The sequence below is a fragment of the Gekko japonicus genome, unplaced genomic scaffold, assembly GCF_001447785.1.
Source record: "Gekko japonicus isolate JY-2015 unplaced genomic scaffold, Gekko_japonicus_V1.1 scaffold236, whole genome shotgun sequence".
NCBI classification, from domain to species: Eukaryota; Metazoa; Chordata; class Lepidosauria; order Squamata; family Gekkonidae; genus Gekko; species Gekko japonicus.
This window is the reverse complement of record NW_015171508.1, coordinates 155,756-174,531: the sequence shown is the minus strand read 5'-3', so window position 1 is coordinate 174,531 and position 18,776 is coordinate 155,756. Positions and strand designations below refer to the sequence as shown.

At 41.4% G+C, this 18,776-nt stretch overlaps 1 protein-coding gene across 2 annotated transcripts in view; it reads right to left on the bottom strand.

Annotated features, from left to right (window-relative positions):
- VRK1 (vaccinia related kinase 1) overlaps positions 1-18,776 on the bottom strand; it is a 52,007-nt gene that overhangs the window by 7,522 nt on the left and 25,709 nt on the right. The window contains exon 12 of one of the 2 annotated variants that reach the window (XM_015419317.1): positions 14,468-14,582. In XM_015419317.1, coding sequence (XP_015274803.1) covers positions 14,468-14,582 — 115 coding nt within the window. The remainder of the gene's footprint in view (positions 1-14,467; positions 14,583-18,776) is intronic. The other variant, XM_015419318.1, reaches the window with a different exon arrangement.

The following is an 18,776-nucleotide window of genomic DNA, read 5'->3' as shown; positions in this document are numbered from 1 at the left end:
GGCACTCCAAAGGGATCTGTCAAAGTTGGGCGAGTGGGCGTCAACATGGCAAATGGGGTTCAATGTGGCCAAGTGCAAGGTGATGCACATTGGAGCCAAAAATCCTAACTATAAATACACGTTGATGGGGTCTGAACTGGCAGAGACAGATCAAGAGAGAGATCTTGGAGTTGTAGTAGATAACTCACTGAAAATGTCGAGACAGTGTGTGACTGCAATAAAGAAGGCCAATGCTATGCTGGGGATTATTAGGAAGGGTATTGTAAACAGATCAGCCAATATCATAATGCCGCTATATAAATCAATGGTGCGACCTCATCTGGAATACTGTGTGCAATTCTGGTCACCACACCTTAAAAAGGATATTATAGCTTTGGAAAAAGTGCAGAAAAGGGCAACTCGAATGATAAAAGGGTTGGAACACTTTCCCTATGAGGAACGGTTAAGGCGCTTAGGGCTCTTTAGCTTGGAGAAACGACGACTGAGGGGTGACATGATTGAGGTTTATAAGATTATGCATGGGAAAGAGCAGGTAGAGAAAGAGGTACTTTTCTCCCTTTCTCACAATACAAGAACCCGTGGGCACTCCATGAAATTGCTGAGCGGTCGGGTTAGAACGGATAAAAGGAAGTACTTCTTCACCCAAAGAGTGATTAACACTTGGAATTCACTGCCACAGGAAGTGGTGGGTGCTACAAGCATGGACGGCTTCAAAAGGGAATTAGATAAGCATATGGAGCAGAGGTCCATCAGTGGCTATTAGCCACAAGGTATAGATAGGGACTCTGGGGCAAGTGATGCTCTGTCATCTTGGTGCTTGGGGGGGGTCAACAGTGGGAGGGCTTCTAATGTCCTGGCCCCACTGGTGGACCTCCTGATGGCACTGGTATTTCTGGCCACTGTGGGATACAGAGTGTTGGACTGGATGGGCCTTTGGCCTGATCCAACATTGGCATCTCTTATGTTCTTATGTTCTTATGTTCTTAACATAAGAACATAAGAGATGCCAATGTTGGATCAGGCCAAAGGCCCATCCAGTCCAACACTCTGTATCCCACAGTGGCCAGAAATACCAGTGCCATCAGGAGGTCCACCAGTGGGGCCAGGACATTAGAAGCCCTCCCACTGTTGACCCCCCCCCAAGCACCAAGATGACAGAGCATCACTTGCCCCAGAGTCCCTATCTATACCTTGTGGCTAATAGCCACTGATGGACCTCTGCTCCATATGCTTATCTAATTCCCTTTTGAAGCCGTCCATGCTTGTAGCTGCCACCACTTCCTGTGGCAGTGAATTCCAAGTGTTAATCACTCTTTGGGTGAAGAAGTACTTCCTTTTATCCGTTCTAACCCGACCGCTCAGCAATTTCATGGAGTGCCCACGGGTTCTTGTATTGTGAGAAAGGGAGAAAAGTACCTCTTTCTCTACCTGCTCTTTCCCATGCATAATCTTATAAACCTCAATCATGTCACCCCTCAGTCGTCGTTTCTCCAAGCTAAAGAGCCCTAAGCGCCTTAACCGTTCCTCATAGGGAAAGTGTTCCAACCCTTTTATCATTCGAGTTGCTCTTTTCTGCACTTTTTCCAAAGCTATAATATCCTTTTTAAGGTGTGGTGACCAGAATTGCACACAGTATTCCAGATGAGGTCGCACCATTGATTTATATAGCGGCATTATGATATTGGCTGATCTGTTTACAATACCCTTCCTAATAATCCCCAGCATAGCATTGGCCTTCTTTATTGCAGTCACACACTGTCTCGACATTTTCAGTGAGTTATCTACTACAACTCCAAGATCTCTCTCTTGATCTGTCTCTGCCAGTTCAGACCCCATCAACGTGTATTTATAGTTAGGATTTTTGGCTCCAATGTGCATCACCTTGCACTTGGCCACATTGAACCCCATTTGCCATGCTGACGCCCACTCGCCCAACTTTGACAGATCCCTTTGGAGTGCCTCACAATCCTCACTGGTTTTCTCCTTTGAAAACATCTGGTCTTCTTGAACCACAAAGAGATGACAGTTATGCACTTTGCAAACAAATTTGCAACAGAGATTGCATATGACCCTGAAGAGCTTGGAGAATTCACATGTGAAAATGAGCCAACTTTAATACTGGACCAAAGGAGCATTTTCAAAGGAATCACAGATGTTGTTTTCAGTAAGAATGGAGGCATATTTTCCATAGACACTATAGGTGGAACAAGAAAGGCACTTTTAATAGTCTAAATCTAGCCAAAGTTCACTGAAACAAGATGAGGGCTATTGCTGTTGTTTCATAAGGTAGTGATGCAACCTGTTTCAAAAGAGGCAAAAACCCTGATAATTTAGTACTCAAATTACTGTTTAATGTCATTTTTCAAATATTCCGACAAAACAACTTGCAGTATAAGTAGAGAAATATTATAAAAGTGCAACCCCATAGTATAGGATGAGTGCACTATGTCTCACAAAGCTGCATTAGAAGCTTTAGAGCATGCACTGCAAGATTTATGAAGAAATAATTTAACTATGGGAGGAGTCACCATTCTATTAACTGAGGACTTCTGACAAACAATGTGTTAATCCACAAGGATATAGACCTGATGAGTCACAGGCCTGCATCAAATCATCATACATTAGTATGCTCCAAAAACACCATTTGAAGGGTCCAAAAACACATTTTGAAAGAAAATAACACAAGTACAGCTTGTTGGTTATGCTACAGGTAGTGAATTTGCAGAGCATCTCTTGAAACTAACAGTGCTATAAAATCTGATAGAGAAGGACGGGAATCATTGGAATTACTATGCTGGAAGATATACAGAACTCAGTATTTCTATATGTATACACCATTATATGAATCCAGTGTAGTTACCACAAACAGCCATTTAGTACCTAGAATGATGCTGTAGATGTCATGTGTGTAAAGTGCCGTTTCCAACTTGTGTGTAAAGTGTCGCTTCCAACTTATGACTCTATGAATTAATGATCTCCAAAACATCCTATCATTAACAGCCTTGCTCAGGTGGTCTTGCAAACCGAGGACTGTGGCTACCTTGGTTGAGTCAATCCATCTCGTGTTGGGTCTTCCTCTTTTCCTGCTATGTCCAACTTTTCCTAGCGTTATTGTCTTTTCCAGTTAACTCTTGTCTTCTCATAAGGTGATCAAAGTACAAGAGCCTCAGTTAAGTCATTTTAGCTTTTGGAGAGAGTCTATACTTGGATTTGGTCTAGAACCCACCTGTCTTTTTGATAGTCCATAGTATCCATAAAGGTCTCCTCCAACACCACATTTCAAATGAATCTACTTTCTTCCTGTCAGCTTTCTTCATTGTCCAACTTTCATATCCACACATAGTAATGGGAAAAACTATGGTATGAACCATCTTGGTCACCAGTCACACTTCCTCACCCTTAAATGGCCAGGGTCCAGCCTACCTGAGGGACCGCCTCTTCCCGTATGTTCCCCCAAGAGCGCTGCGATCAGGGAGTCTGGACCTCCTCGAGGTTCCAGGCCCCCGCAAGACGGAGCTCTTCCGCCAGGCTTTCGAGTAGGAGCCGCCGCCGCCGCCACCACTATACCACCATCGTGGTCGCTTTACCATCTGCCTGGCCTTGGACGGGGGTGAAATGTTGCCCAGAAGAGGAACATCTTTCTGGCGCTCCGGCGTTGTATTTCATTGGCCGCCAATGAGGAAATGAGGGATATCGACCATCTTGAACGTTAAATGAATTTTTTTAATTGATTGTTTAATATGTACTGCACAGCACCATTTTAATTGTATTTATCGAAGTTTTATGTATTCCATGTTTTATTCGGCTTGGCCGCTTGTTAGCCGCCCTGGGCCGTATGGGTAGGGCGGGATACAAATCCCAAAAAATAAATAAATAAATAAATAAATAAAGATCTTTTCTAGCTTCTTCTTTTTTTAATTTTATAAATTTTATTGAAGATCAAACAGTACATTGATAAATCATAGTGCACATACATGTATAATATACTTTAATTATTCACATTTACAGTTACAAAACTTCAGTTTCGAAATAAGCAATGGCTAAATTTTAAAACACATGTAATTTTCTAGTGCTTTTTAGAAGTTATGGAATGATTGGGAAGTAGACCATGTTTGGTGTTCTATGAATCTATTAATGTAAGATATGGGTGAGATCAGAGGATTCCACGATCAAACTCAGAGAAAAAGAGTGACGAGGAGGTAAGTGCTCAGTATGAAAGATTGCTATTAGGAAAATATCAAAATTTGATATATAGGAATATGTGGTTGGCAATCATGCATAAGGACATAGTCCAAAAACAGAAACCATTTTTCATCAAAATTGGATTGTTTAGGGTAAATTTCGGATCTTCGGATCTTATCAGTGATTTTTTACAAGATGAAGTGATTCCAAACCTTTTTAAACCAATTATTCTGCGTTGGGGCTGAGGGAGATTTCCACACAGACGCTATTGAAGTTTTGGCAGCCACAAGGAGACTCGTTATTAGCTCTTGTCTTATTTGGGGTATGTTTGTTTTGTGCCAGTCATCTAGGAAGATTAGTTCTGGTGTGAATGGTACAGAGTAGCCAATGATTATATGTATAAAATATGATTATATGTGTAAAATATCCTGCCAGAAGTCAGAGATAGCATGACATTTCCACCGATAATGGGCAAAAGAGCCTAATTCACCACATTGCTTCCAGCATGCAGGGGAGTGATCTGATGTTATCTTAGCAAGTCTTTCAGGCGTTAGGTACCATCTAGTCATGATCTTGTACACCTGCAATTTGGTGGACGCAACATTTGAGGTCATTAATCCTGATGTCCATACCTTGTCCCATTGCAAATCATCAGGTTGTTTGTTACAGTCTTATTGCCATTTTAGTTGGAAAGATACGAGGTTTGTTCCCATCGAGTCTCACTAATATATCATAGATCTTGGATATTAGGCCTTTGAGGTTTGAGTCCAAGGAAGTCATAAGTTGTTCAAAAGGGGTTAAAGGCATCTTAAGGATGTATGGTATTTTCAGATCTTTCAGTATATGACTTAATTGGAGATAGAAAAACCACGGGATGTTGTGGTGTATGAGATCTTCTAAAGTTGCCTTAGGAAGAAGTCCTGTAGTAGATGAAAGGTCGATTAAACGCATCACATGAGCCTTCCTCCATATGTCAGCCATGTTGCAGTCCAGCTTTGAAAGAGGAATGTAGTGAATCTAGACGTTTTAGGCATTATTTTGTCCCCGAAGTGGTTCCAAATGTTCAGTACTGCCGAGAAGAAGATTTTTTTTTTTTATGAATGCAGGTCGTTCCTGGCGGCTGTTCCAGACTATCTCTTGCATTAACTTTGGACTGATGAATTGGTATACAGGCATGATCCAGTCAGCTTGTTCTTTGTTTCTCAATAATTTGATAAAGAATGTCAACAAGGTTGTTTGATGATACGTCTTCAAGTCTGGAAATTTCAGTTCACCTTGTGAGTTGCGCCGTCTAATTACTTGGAAGCTTATTCTAGGATGCTTGTAGTTCCAGAGAAATGAGTTTAGGTCATTTTGCCAGTCCTTCAATAGATTTTTGGGAATAGCAATGGGTAGGGTGCGGAATAGATATAGTAGTTTGGGAAACACAAATGATTTAACTAAGTGCAGTCGGTCCATAAGAGATAAGTTCATCTGGTTCCACATGTGAAGGTCTTGTTTAATTTCCTTGAATTTGGCTATATGGTTCAGCAACAGTAGATCTGCTGGGTTTTGAGGTATTTGGAGCCCAAGATTTGGCAAGGAATTAACTACCTTTTGAAAACCATAAGCTTCTCTTATTTGATGTTCAGTCACCGCAGGTAAGTTGAGAGGCATCATGTAAGACTTCTTGTGATTTGTCTTCAATCCCGAAATATGGCTGAATGATTGTAGCAAACCGTTGAGGTGTCGGAGAGAGTTTTCTGGATCAGTCAAATAAATCAACATGTCGTCCACAAAGAGACTTAGTTTAAAAATAGATTGTCCCGTGTTTATGCCTTTGATCTGTGGGTCTTGCCATATCATCTCAGCCAGGGGTTCCAATGCTATGGCAAACAGAATTGGAGATAGGGGACATCCCTGTCTCGTACCCCTCCCTAAAGTAAACTCTTCTGAAGCAACACCATTAGTTTTAATAGTTGCTGTAGGGCAGTTGTAAATCATCGTCATCGCACAGAGGAAAGATTCCCCAAAGCCCATATGCCGGAGTAAGGAAAGAAGATATGACGTTTCTATTGAGTCGAAAGCTTTTTCAATGTCAAGTGAGACCAAAAGGCCTCTCGTTTGCAACTCCTTGCAAGTTGATAAGATGTTGATAGTTTTGAGACTATGTTGTCGCAGATGTCTCCTTTACAAGTACCAACCCTGCTAGGCTATACCATTTGGACTTCCCTCTACTCATCTGTCATAGCCATGCATATAGAGACATTTTGACCACGAAGTGTTTTCTGCATATGTTTGAACTTCAGGAAATAGAGAATACAGTCTGTCCTTGCAAGATACTTGGAGTTTAGTAAGGTTAAGGTTAAACCACTTGTAGTGTATTTTGGCTTGTGTAAGTGGCTCCATGATCATCTTCAGAACTCTCCGCTTGGCTAGCACGTCGGGCGGCAGATCCGGGAACACTGGGATCTGGTTGTTCTGGTAAGATAAATAGCCTTTGGTTTTGGCCACATCTAGAATCTTTTTCCGGGTTCTTTGGTCAGGAATAGTTGCTAGGATATCTCTGGGACCCCAGCATTTAGAATCAGAATTTTCTAATGGCCCCAAACGAAGCGCTGCTGTGATTACAGGGACGATCCCTTCTTCTAATTTTAGTTCAGTTCCCAGCCAGTCTGCTATGAAGATTGCTAGATCTTTATTCATATTTATTTTCTCAGCAAAGCCCCTAAACGTAAGATTGGGCCGGTGGGAAGATGTTTCTATCACCAAGACTCTGTCTTTAAGGCAGCCATTTTCTGCCCACAGAGAACGCACTTCTTCCTGTGCTGCTAAACCAATTTCTTTTGCGTTTTCTGCTGTTTGACTCACTTTGTTTAGATTTATTGTGAACTCGGCAAACCACTCAGCTAAGGGGCTCATGAGGGCAGTCATGCGTTCTAAGATCTTTGATTCCATGTTTGCCAGCCTTACTGCTATGTCGGTGTCTTGGTTTGTTGAAGAAGGCGGGAACTGGGAAGAGCTCTCTGTCACCATGTTGTCTGCTCTGCTTGCTTCTTCGTCAGTATTTTTGGATGGAACGGGCTTTGTAAAGAAGTCCTGAATGTCTTTGTGGTTGCCCATAGAAGATGCTGCCATATCGGTAGTCCCAGTGTTTGTGAAGAGGGGGTAAGAAAATAAAATAAAATTGTGATTGTATGGTTCAAAGATGAGGGGAATGAGGAGCTGCTCCTTTAAGCGTCCATCACCCTCAGCGCTGAAGCCCTTTTTTAGCTTCTTCATGGATGCCCTTCCCAGTCTCAAATGCTTTCTGATTTCTTGGTTGCAGTTATTAGATATCATTAACAAAGAGTAATTACAGGCCATAAAGCAGCAGACCAGGTAGTACTTATTCCAAGAATTCCTATAATACCTACAGACTTTTCATTTCAGTTTCAAAGGCTTCAGTTAACCGATTCAACTCAATTTTACAATGAGCATTAATAAAGCTTAAGGACACTCATGAAAAATTGTTGATGCTGATTTGCAAAATCCTTGTTTTTGCTCACAGACAACTAAACGTAGGATGCTCAAGACTGAGAGACAAACGAAAACCAATTGTTTTAGCTCTTAATAGTAGGACTGTGAATGTAATACATAACAAAGCCTTACTACTGTAAATAATTATTTTCTTCATTACCACATACACAAAAATGTAAAATTGTTGAATACAACTTAATATACAGTTAGATAAACTGAACTAATGTAATATAACATTACATTATATAACAAAAATACATATTAGTTTACATTTCTTAATAAAACTAATTAAAATACAAATACTGTATTTTTTAAATTAAAGTGTTCTAATTGACCTGTTGTCAAAATGTATGAAAAATACTTATCACCAGTGTTCCCTCTAAGCTGAGTTAGTGTGAGCTAGCTCACAGTTTTTTAGCCTCTGGCTCACACATTTTTGTCTTAGTTCAGAAACGATGGCTCCAAACCAAACTCATTGAATGCTCACAACTTTAATGCCAGTAGCTCACAAAGTAGAATTTTTGCTCACAAGACTCCACAGCTTAGAGGGGGCATTGCTTTTCACAGGAGAAAACATATGGCCAAATATTGCTTTTGGGGTAAGCCGACAGGGCAAGAGCCTCTATGAAATAATGTTAAAAGTGCAGCAATCTATGGGGATGGTGAGCAAAGAAAGCAGGGATTGGCCCCCACAATGACATAACAAGCATGTCTTAATTTAGGACTGCCTAGTACACATAACATGTTAAAATTTTTCACAATGGAGGGAAATGCCACTGTGGTGTAGTGGTTATAGAATAGAGCTGGGGAAACCCAGATTTCCACTCTGCCATGAAATAAACTGGGTGACCTTCAGCCACTTACTGTCTTTCATCCTAGCATACCTCACAGGGCTGTTGTAAGAATGAAACAGGGTAGCAGGGATTAATGTACATTGGTCTTTGGAGTCTGGATGAGATCAAAATTTAAATAGATACAATTTAAATACCCAGAGTATCTGTACTGAGACAGATTTTCACTAGATTCATCGGTGACTTGAAAGAGTCTAAATTAGTGAAAGAATCCTCCCTAAATGATTTCACAGCACTAAGACTGGCTAGCAAAACTGCAGTGAAATTTAACACCAGGGACGCATGACAGGAAGAGTAGCTGGCTGTAGGGACAGAGTTCATGGCACCAAGTTCTCAACTCAGAGAGCCGACAAATCACTGCAACTAAATGCTTGACAACCTCTGCTCAGTGTGCTGCAGATGCCACTACGACCAAGAAAACAAAAGATGGCCACTTTCTGAAATTTCACCTTTTACTGCATTTCTCCCTCACATAACCTTCCAAGCTCCCATTAGAGAGATCACGTGTGTTTTTGAAAGATACTGCTAAGTCTTAGAGCATCCGGCCCAGAAGACACTTCTAAACCTTCACGGCTGCACAGCAGAAGCAGACAATGGGGAAATGAAGCACCGTTAGCAACCACACAGAAAACACACTTTTCAATCTAATACAGTTAATCACTACAAATAAGAGGGTTGAATGAGGAGCATTTCTGTGTTAAAGTTGTCTGCTTCCGCTATTGAAATTGTTCTTTATAACCTTGATAATTTGGGTTAAAAAATAACAAAAACATTTTCCTACCCTGCAAAGCTGCATGAAGTAGAGAATGCAATATCTTAATGTGTTCCACTCAAATCACTGAGGGCCACTTTAACATTTTACAGACTCAAGAGGGCTGGGTGTATGGATACGTTAGCCATGTTAAAAAAAATCCACACCTTTCATTCCATTTTAACTCAGTTTTCTTTTTAATCCATTTGCTATTAACCCACTTTTTCTCTCAATGCCACACAGCACAGACTTCATATCTAACTCGGAGCCCCCCTGCTTTCTTCCACTCTTTTTTTGAAGGAGGGGGCCTTTCTGTTTCATCTTCCTACTAAATTGTGGTGCAAAAGTACACAAGACTTTCACTTTCCCAGCAATTCACACACTAAATGCATTTCAGGGCCAAGTAAGTACAACAATCGCACAACCCACATATTGCATTGGAGAGAATGGTTTGGAAAGCAGTAGTTTCTCAGCAAAAGTGTGTTCAGCAAAAGGTAAAAATTGGCATGATCTATATTGTAGCACATCCCACTGAAATTTTTAGTTTGGTTCCCAGGCAGAGACAGATCATGCAACATGGTACCAGACTTTACCACACATGTGTGAGTTCGAAGACAGAAGCAGTCCTGGGAAAGTTCTCCTACCTCCCAACCCAATTTTGAGCACTAGTTTAGATAAAGGCGCTTAAAAAAAAAAAAAAAAAGAGGTGCCAGAACTCTCAAAAGGGAAATGAAGTTTTCAATCTGTATACTGAAAACTCATGAACTTTTAAACATTTTAAAAAGAATGTTGTTAAAGAGGTTCCAGAACTCCGTTCTGGCGCATTCCCCAGAAAAAAAGCCCTGCTTTAGATGTATACTAACTTGGGGGGCGGGGAGGGGGAAACCGTGGACAAATTTATTTGGAATTCCTGTAGGTGTCACAACTACCTTAAGCAGTGCTGGCCTGCAAGTACTAGATTTTAGTTTTTCAAGAAGTAAACAATACAACACCACCTGTGTTATTGCACATGTAGCACAGAAACAATAAGGAAGTATTTGTGACTACTTGTTTCAGTCTGCAAGCTATATAATTCTATTTCAACTTGGAAGAGTAATAGGTTTGTTTTTAACTTGAAGCAAAGCCTTTAAACGTTTGTTTTAAAATATCCCTCCTCCACTGGTTTAGATATTAAGGTGGCTTATTATTTTCTATTATTAAAACAGAACATATAAAGCAGTAACCATTAAAAGATCAGTAATCACATAACACCTGTACCATTAAAGTCTTTTAACTTTAAAAAAACAGCAGTAAGTGTCAATATTAAGTGTCACTATAACCACATACAAGAGGCAAGTTCATTTGGAAAGAAAGATTCAACAGAAGATCTGGACAAAAAAAAAATGTCTTTACTTGGCACCAGAAGCTCAAAATTTATTTTATTTAGATATTTATATCCCACTTTTCTCCCCAGTAGGGATTCACAGCAACTTACAACATTGTTTCTTCTTCTTTGTTAGGTAGGTGAGACTGAATGTACGTGACTAGCCTAAGGTCACCTACCAAAACTCCGTAGCAGAGTGGAGATTCAAACCGGGGTCTCCCAGAACCTAGCCTAACATTTTAATCGCTACACCTCACTTGCATGATGGATGGCTCTGCAACAGAGGAGGAGGAGGCACTGCAACAGAGAAAGCTCTGTCTATCAACCACTCATCTGCAATCAGAAGATAGGCCACAGAACTGGGACTTCTGTAGATGATCTTATCTGATGGATGGGATCATGGGGGAGCAAGAAGACCAGAGTCCCTGGTTCCAGCCAGTAAAAAAACAGACAGCCAGTGTAGGTTTTTTTCAAAACTGATGATAGGCTCCCTGTAATTTATGCCAATGGGCAAACCCTGCTGCTGCTGCATTTTATATCAACAGAAGCTTTCAAACCGTCTTTAAAGAAAGCCTCAAGCTATATTGGGTTATATTTTATATACACTACAGCTGCAGACATGAATCCAAACAGCACTGCCAAGTTGCAAACCTGGTTTCTGCTTGGGAGTGCAAACCCACCCAAAACTCCTGAATCCCTGGTTGGCAACACTGATTTCCAACAGCACTTCAATCTTATCTGGACCGGGCTTTAGTATATTGGCCCTCATCCAGTACACTACCACCTCCACATACTCATTCAGAACATTCACAGTTTTGCCTATCAAAAAGAAAACAGGTGAATGTATCAGCATACTAATAATGATGCTTCATTCAGTGTCCAGAAAACCTCTCTCAACAGTTTCAATTGGACTGTGTTCAAGGCAAGATGGAACCACACAGCACAAGTCTTGCAGGGATGAAAATTTTTGTCCCAGCACCACTTTCCAGAACTGGAAAACCAGAAAAGACCAGAACAAAACACAGACCCCCCCTGACCATTATACCTGCCAAATGGTCCATAACACCACCACAGCAGACAGAACTGAAAGCCACTAAGATGTCCAACAAGACCAACAGACTTATACTTACCAAGTCTCCCCCCTCCCCCCCAAACCAAGGATCTCCATCAGGGCAACCAAAGGCAGTTTCAATCTCATAATCTCATCTCAGATGAAGTACATTTCAAGTCCAAAATCAGATTGAAGTGGATCTAGATCAATCTTATCCCACCAAATCTAAAGTTGTACAGCTACCACATGCTCAAACAACGTCTCCACAGGGGGGGATATAATGCTACTGGGTTACAGTTGTTAAGATCATTCAGGTCCACAGAAATTTCTTCAGAAGGGCTTTCATGATTGCCAAACGCTCTTTCAATAAAGAATTAACTGCTCCCTGGACCCAGCCGGGCAGTTGCCATCTAGTTGTGGTAGCTCCTGCTGGGGCCACAACATCTGAAAGCAACTGTGATTAAATGGATTATAACGTTTCACAACTGTTTTTTAAACTAGTGAAGTCCAAGTTAGGGATAGGCACGAACTGAATTTCATGACGAACCAGGCTGGTTAGTGTGATCGTGAACCGCGAATCGTGCTGTTCACAAACCACCAACAAACCATCATGGCTTTTGCAGCAGTTCATTCGGTTTGTAAGAGGGTTCATGGGCCAGACATGCTGGTGCCCAAGCCATCAGTCGGGAACCCTTTAAAACCTTCTGAGTTGACTTGTGATTCGTGCCGCCACCCTGGTGTGACGTAAGTGAACTCAGAAGGCATTTAAATGCCTTCTGACACCTCACTCGCAGTGGCATGACTCACGGAAGTCAACTCAGAAGGGCATTTAAAGGTGGAAGCGAAGGGAGTGAATAGATGCAAGCCAGTTCAGCGATGCTTTTGGCTCCCCCTCCTCACTTGGAAGCTGTACAAACCTCATGAACCTGAACTGGTTTGGTAAATGGAAACACTTGTGGAGGTTCATGAACCACAGTTCATGAGACCCCACGGACCTCCATTTTTCCAGTTTGTGCCCATTCCTAGTCCAAGCTGTGGTAGCTGATGTCATCGGCAAAATGCCTAACCAACATATTACAATGAGCTTCAAATGTTCCACGTTTTACATCCTAAGGCCAGGATAGAGAAGGTTTGTGTGGACATAATGGTGGTGGTGTAGCAAGGATGTTTCACCATCACCACCACCAGTGTTCCCTCTAAGCACTCATGCAAGTCAACTCAGAAGGCATTTAAAGGTGGAAGCGAAGGGAGTGAATAGATGCAAGCCAGTTCAGCGATGCTTTTGGCTCCGCCTCCCCGCTTGGAAGCTGTACAAACCTCATGAATCTGAACTGGTTTGGTAAATGGAAATACTCGTGGAGGTTCATGAACCACAGTTCATAAGACCCCACGGACCTCCATTTTCCCAGTTCGTGCCCATTCCTAGTCCAAGCTGTGGCAGCTGATGTCAACGGCAAAATGCCTAACCAACATATTACAATGAGCTTCAAATGTTCCACGTTTTACATCCTAAGGCCAGGATAGAGAAGGTTTGTGTGGACATAATGGTGGTGGTGTAGCAAGGATGTTTCACCATCACCACCACCAGTGTTCCCTCTAAGCTGAGTTAGTGTGAGCCAGCTCACAGTTTTTTAGCCTCCGGCTCACACATTCTTGTCTTTGCTCAGGAAGGAGGGCTCCAGAGCAAACTAATTTATGCAGTAGCCAAATCGCTCGCTCACAATTTTAATGCCAGGAGCTCACAAAATAGAATTTTTGCTCACAAGACTCCACAGCTTAGAGGGAACATTGACCACCACCATAGAATATTCACAGAAACATGCTCTGTATTTATTTGTGTTTGCAGCAAATTTCTCTTCACTTGTGCTCTTACAGCTTACTATATTGCCCCTAGCCAAACTGGAATCTGCCAGATGGGAGAGGGTACCCAAGAGCTACTTCCAAGTTCCAGGTATTAGCCAGGACACTGACAGAAGCTCCTGTGGGCTGTCCAGAATTCTCCAAAGGTGGACCATTTTTACTACTCCCTCGCTTCTGAAAAGCTTCCATATCCTCAGTCTAAACCTCACAAGGTAATGGTACACACAAACTTTTAAAATCCATTGTAGATTTGGCTAAGGCTTCCTTATGTGCTTGTCCCTCATCATACATCCCACTTCTAGTAGTGCCACTGGACCAGCATGCCTCCTCTTGGGGATAGGTAGTAGCTTAGAGAGTCAGACTCGGTCTCTAGCATTTAGTGTTAAAGAGCTCTTTGGTGATAATACTGGAGAAGTCTTGCTTTCGGCAGCTCTGCTGATGTTGCATGGCAGGTCATAAATTATCAATTATGCCCAAATAATTTTACAGCCTGTCTGGATAACTCCCTTCTCTTAAAATAGCTCCTTGACTTTAAATTCACTCACTGTTGTAAATGGTGGCTGCTGCTACTAGCCTCTGGCTGCAACCTGCTGTGATGAATAGGTCCTGGGGAGTCAGCGCTACCTGACAGTGAATTGGACAAGATAGGGGAAGATTCAAATGAGCATGGAATGGAAAATAAATGGTGGGAAAGGGGACAGGGAACAACCACCACCACCACCAAACTTTCATCAACTAAAGCTCACTCATTCTATATGATGGGCAGCCATCTGAGTTCACGTTGATTGCCCACAGAGAGCTGAAAATTCTCCTGAAGTTACACAGCAAAAATAATCACATTTACTGCAGAACTAAAACATTTTCATTTTTGCCAAGACTATGATAAATATAAAGGGGTACATTTGACTTACTAGATGGAGCACGTTTTCTTTTGGGGGTAGTTTTCACTTCATCCATAGCTGTTTCACTGTCATCTTCATTGGCAGCAGCGGAGTCTGATGTGGCAGCTAATTTTCTTCTAGACTGCTGCCCCCCCCCCAAAAAAAACCCAAACAAGTTTTAATGTAAAGCAGAAAAATACATGCAGGCCAACCGCACAAAGACAAGGCATTACAATAAACTGCTATGTATATTTTGCTATTAAAATTCCCCATCTCTACAGAGCCAATCAATTCAAAATATCCACAGCAGAAAAAAAAAATCATAACACAGCAGACATTCTTTTTCTTGATAGATCTAAAAACTGAGATTCCTCCACAGGTTCCCATTCTAGTTTGCTCAGTAAGAAACTTATAGTTAATAATCCAAATGATGTATTAGGATTATTCCCAACATATGAATTACAATATGTGCTTTCTGGCATTCCACAATCTCTCAAGTTTCATTTAATTTTGTTTCAAGTTTCTAGTCTATGTGATTACAAAGAAACATTTCACTTTCACAAGGAAAGATCAGGAATTAAGGCGGCCATGGCATCTGAGCCCTGAAAACTTGCTTCTCGTGCCACTTGCTCCCCTGCTCCAGCCCCTCTGCCCCCCACATCACTGCTCCTAGTCCCGCCTTTGCCAGTACATTCCAAAACTGCACGACCTATCCACTATATATCAAATTAAGCGTGCTTAAAGAATACACAGAACTAATTTAAGCTTAAAGGGGAAGTCATGATTCAGACATTTTGGGTGCAGAATGCAACTGATTCTAAAACAGAAAGGGAAGCAAGAATCAATACTTTTTAAACTTATCAGGATTCCTTTCTTTTTATAAGGTTACATTCCTTCAGGTAGTTTCAGAGGGTAGCCATTTTCGAGTCCAGTGGCACCTTGGAGACCCAACTGGGGGGGGGGGGGGGTAATAAGCTTTCAAGAGTCAAAGCTCCCTTCATCAGATACCCAGCAAAGGGATCTGATGAAAGGAGCCTTAACCTTTCGAAAGATTAAACCCCCAAAATCCTGCTGGTATCCAAGTACTACTGGACCCAAACATAGCATTTCTTTAGGCAAACTTCAGTCCTACTGTCGTTGTCCCCCCCCCCGCCCCCCAACTGTATCTTGTCAAAATACAGCACATTATTTTTCCCCTAGTGGCCCTAACTAGAGCTCCACCCAGTTCCATGCATTTCTAAATGCCACAGAATAGAAAAACATTTTAATACACAAAGCTTTTCTTTTTTCCTGTTTTGCAGTGAATGTTTATTAGCTGGAATTTTTCACGGGGCACACATACACATGGGCCACATATCTTAGCTCATAAGCATAAAAATAATGGCTGAAGTTCAGCTTGCTTTTTATCCCACCCTAAGTTTGAGAAATGTATAGCTTTAGTGAAATAGCCGCCGGAGCGGTTACAACCTTGCATAGCTGACGAGAGAAGGGGAGAGTGCATTACATCTTTCCAAAGTGTTGCTTCATGATTACCATCTAAACCCTGCTGGGCTGAACAGATTGGTTCGATAATTACATACAATAACTGCAGTGGGCAGGTAACCCTCAGCTGGCACAGGGCAGCTCCCCTGTGAGAACTTCCATATGCAAACTGCACTGATGGAGTGCATTAGGTACATCTTTCCTGCCGGTGCACAGGCCTGATTAACGCCAACCAAGACTCCAAGGTTAGCATGTCAGCAGATTTGTGATGCATTAGGCAGGAATAAACACAGACACTTTTGTTCATTCTGACCAAAATTAAGGAGGAATATTTCACTACTGTATTTGCTTTTATATACAAGATATAAATGCATTCCTCCTGGCTGCACCAAGGAGAGATTTTTAATAGGCTCATTGTGAAAGCAGGATATCCAGCATATTCAACACCAAAAAAAGCAAAAAAAAGGACATTTATCTTGTTTCAAAAGCTTATTCAAGCAAAAAAAAAAAGACATTTATCTTGTTTCAAAAGCTTATTCAATAAAAAAGCGCTCTCTTAATCTTGATTCAGGTGAGTTACATGGCAAGAGAAGTCAGGCATCATTCTCTGACAGAGACAACACCCATGTTTGATGCAGAGTGCAAGGCAAACTATGAATCACTAATTCATATTTATTTCACTCCAAATATTTCCTAGCAGTTATCGAATGCCATCAATGAACTCATCACTGAGCCTAAGACAGGTCCTGTGACTTGAGTAGTTTACAGCAGCAATAATGGATGCTTTCACAGCGGCGCAATGAGGATAACTTCTCTTCAGGCAAGCGCTAAGCGAACCCATGCAAATATTACAGTAACATCATCCATTACATATGAAAGTGAATTAGATTCAAGCCAAGTTGCGAACAAAGTCTCATTAATAAGACTCAAATCTAGAATCACTTTAAATTTATAGCACAGAAGACTTAGGTCTCCTAGTGGGAGAGAATTTCAATTAAGCTGGGCAGCAGCTGTTGCTATAACTTCAGAATACTGGGTCATTCTGTTATGCCATATACACCCAAGTACAAGTTAAAACTAGGGAGCCTGTGTTGTCACCAGTTACAGCTCCTGTGAATGGTCAGTGTGTGCACTTGAGTTTTAGAACCATGGCCCTTTGAGGCTGTTGTTCAGAATTTCCCCACATTTATTTAAAACATTTCTATGCTGCCTTTCCTTCCAGTTCAAGGTTCACGGCCCTATATCCATGTCCATATGTATCTATATCTGCTGATTAAGGACTCAGTGCACGTATTTGATGAAGTAGACGCCTGCCCTCTAAAAGCCTATGCTATTATATATCCTTTACTCTTTAGATGCCATGAGACTCCTTTGGCTTTTCACCTTTAGTACAATGGGGAAGACAATTCCTGTCTCAAGTCCAGGTGTAAGGCCGCCCAGTCTTCTAACAATTCCATAGATGTGCACGATCCTCCTTTTTCCCTGCTTCACATACATTCTCCCCCATCTTCTTTATTCCAAGCAAACTAACCTGCATTGTTATGCTTGCATAAACAGTTTTTGCTCACCACAGTTAACCCAAATCACAGATTGCAAACCCACTTTCTAGCCATAGCTGCAAACTACAGGGGGAATTTGCATGCAAAAAAAGAAAAAGACAGGAAGACAGAAAGGACACAAGCATACAAAACAAGGCTGGGCAGGAGGAAGAAAACTGTTTCAATCCACCAAGGTCTATGTTCACTGGGCCTGAGCATGCTTAGTAGCCAACCTTTGGAGTCTTGTCAGAGTATAAATATGAAGCAGGCAGCACAGCACAAACAGCTTCTCTCCTACAATGACAAGACTTATTAGTCAAAGTCATTGCTCACTGTACAATAATGCTGTTATGGTTATCACTCCCTTCATTCTCCAACTCTTACAACAATCTCTCTTCTGAAAAGTATTAACAATAAGCAAAATGGGTTTTTGCCATCTATAAAGCTGTTGCAATGGATAATGACACAGTTCAGCAAGAAGGAAGTCACCGTCCAGAATCTTCATTTTAACAGATTTTAGTAGTCAGAAACAGGACATAGGTACTTCTATGCCAGGAATTTTCTACTATGAAGCTTAACTTTTCAAGTAAACAGAGGTCAGCACAATTAAATTGGATAGAGTGGTAACACAAAATTCCCAACTCCTATCACATCAGACTTTAGGTTCCAGTCAAGACAACTGCTAACTACTGAGAGTCCCCTCCATAAGACTGTCTTTTAGTAGGCATAATTTCATTTTCCTTGCCAGTCAAATGCACACTAATGAGCCAAGATGTAATGCAAAGGTGAGCAATACATGTGGCATTCTGTGTGGAATGCTGAAGGAACATATATATGGGTGAACAACAGACCCCTTTTGAGAGTCTAGAGCTTTCATCTTGGGGGGGGGATGTTGTGGTTCACATGATGGCATGGTTACAATTTAAGAGATCTGGTTGTCAAAGTCCTAAAAGCTTGAAAAGAGGGAGATGAAGGACATAAGAAGAGAAGTGCCACATGCATTTTTCAAGCTTTACGATTTGCAAGTTCCCACTTATATGAAGGAAAGTCTATGCATCAGATAGCAACTCATTTGATTTCTGCAGCCTGGCATTCACTTTACTCATGAAAACAATTATACAAACTATGTTAATGATTCACTAAAAAGTGTAAAATAGCTGCAGTCCTCAGGTTTCTTTAAAAAATAGTTGCCTGCCCTGGAATGCATACATGAAAAGCATTTTTAGCTTAAGTTGCTACATCATTTCTTCAGATTGGATTTTCAGTGATCTAGCCCCATCTCAGTTCTTTACACAGAGCAGCTGTGATGCACAAGCCAT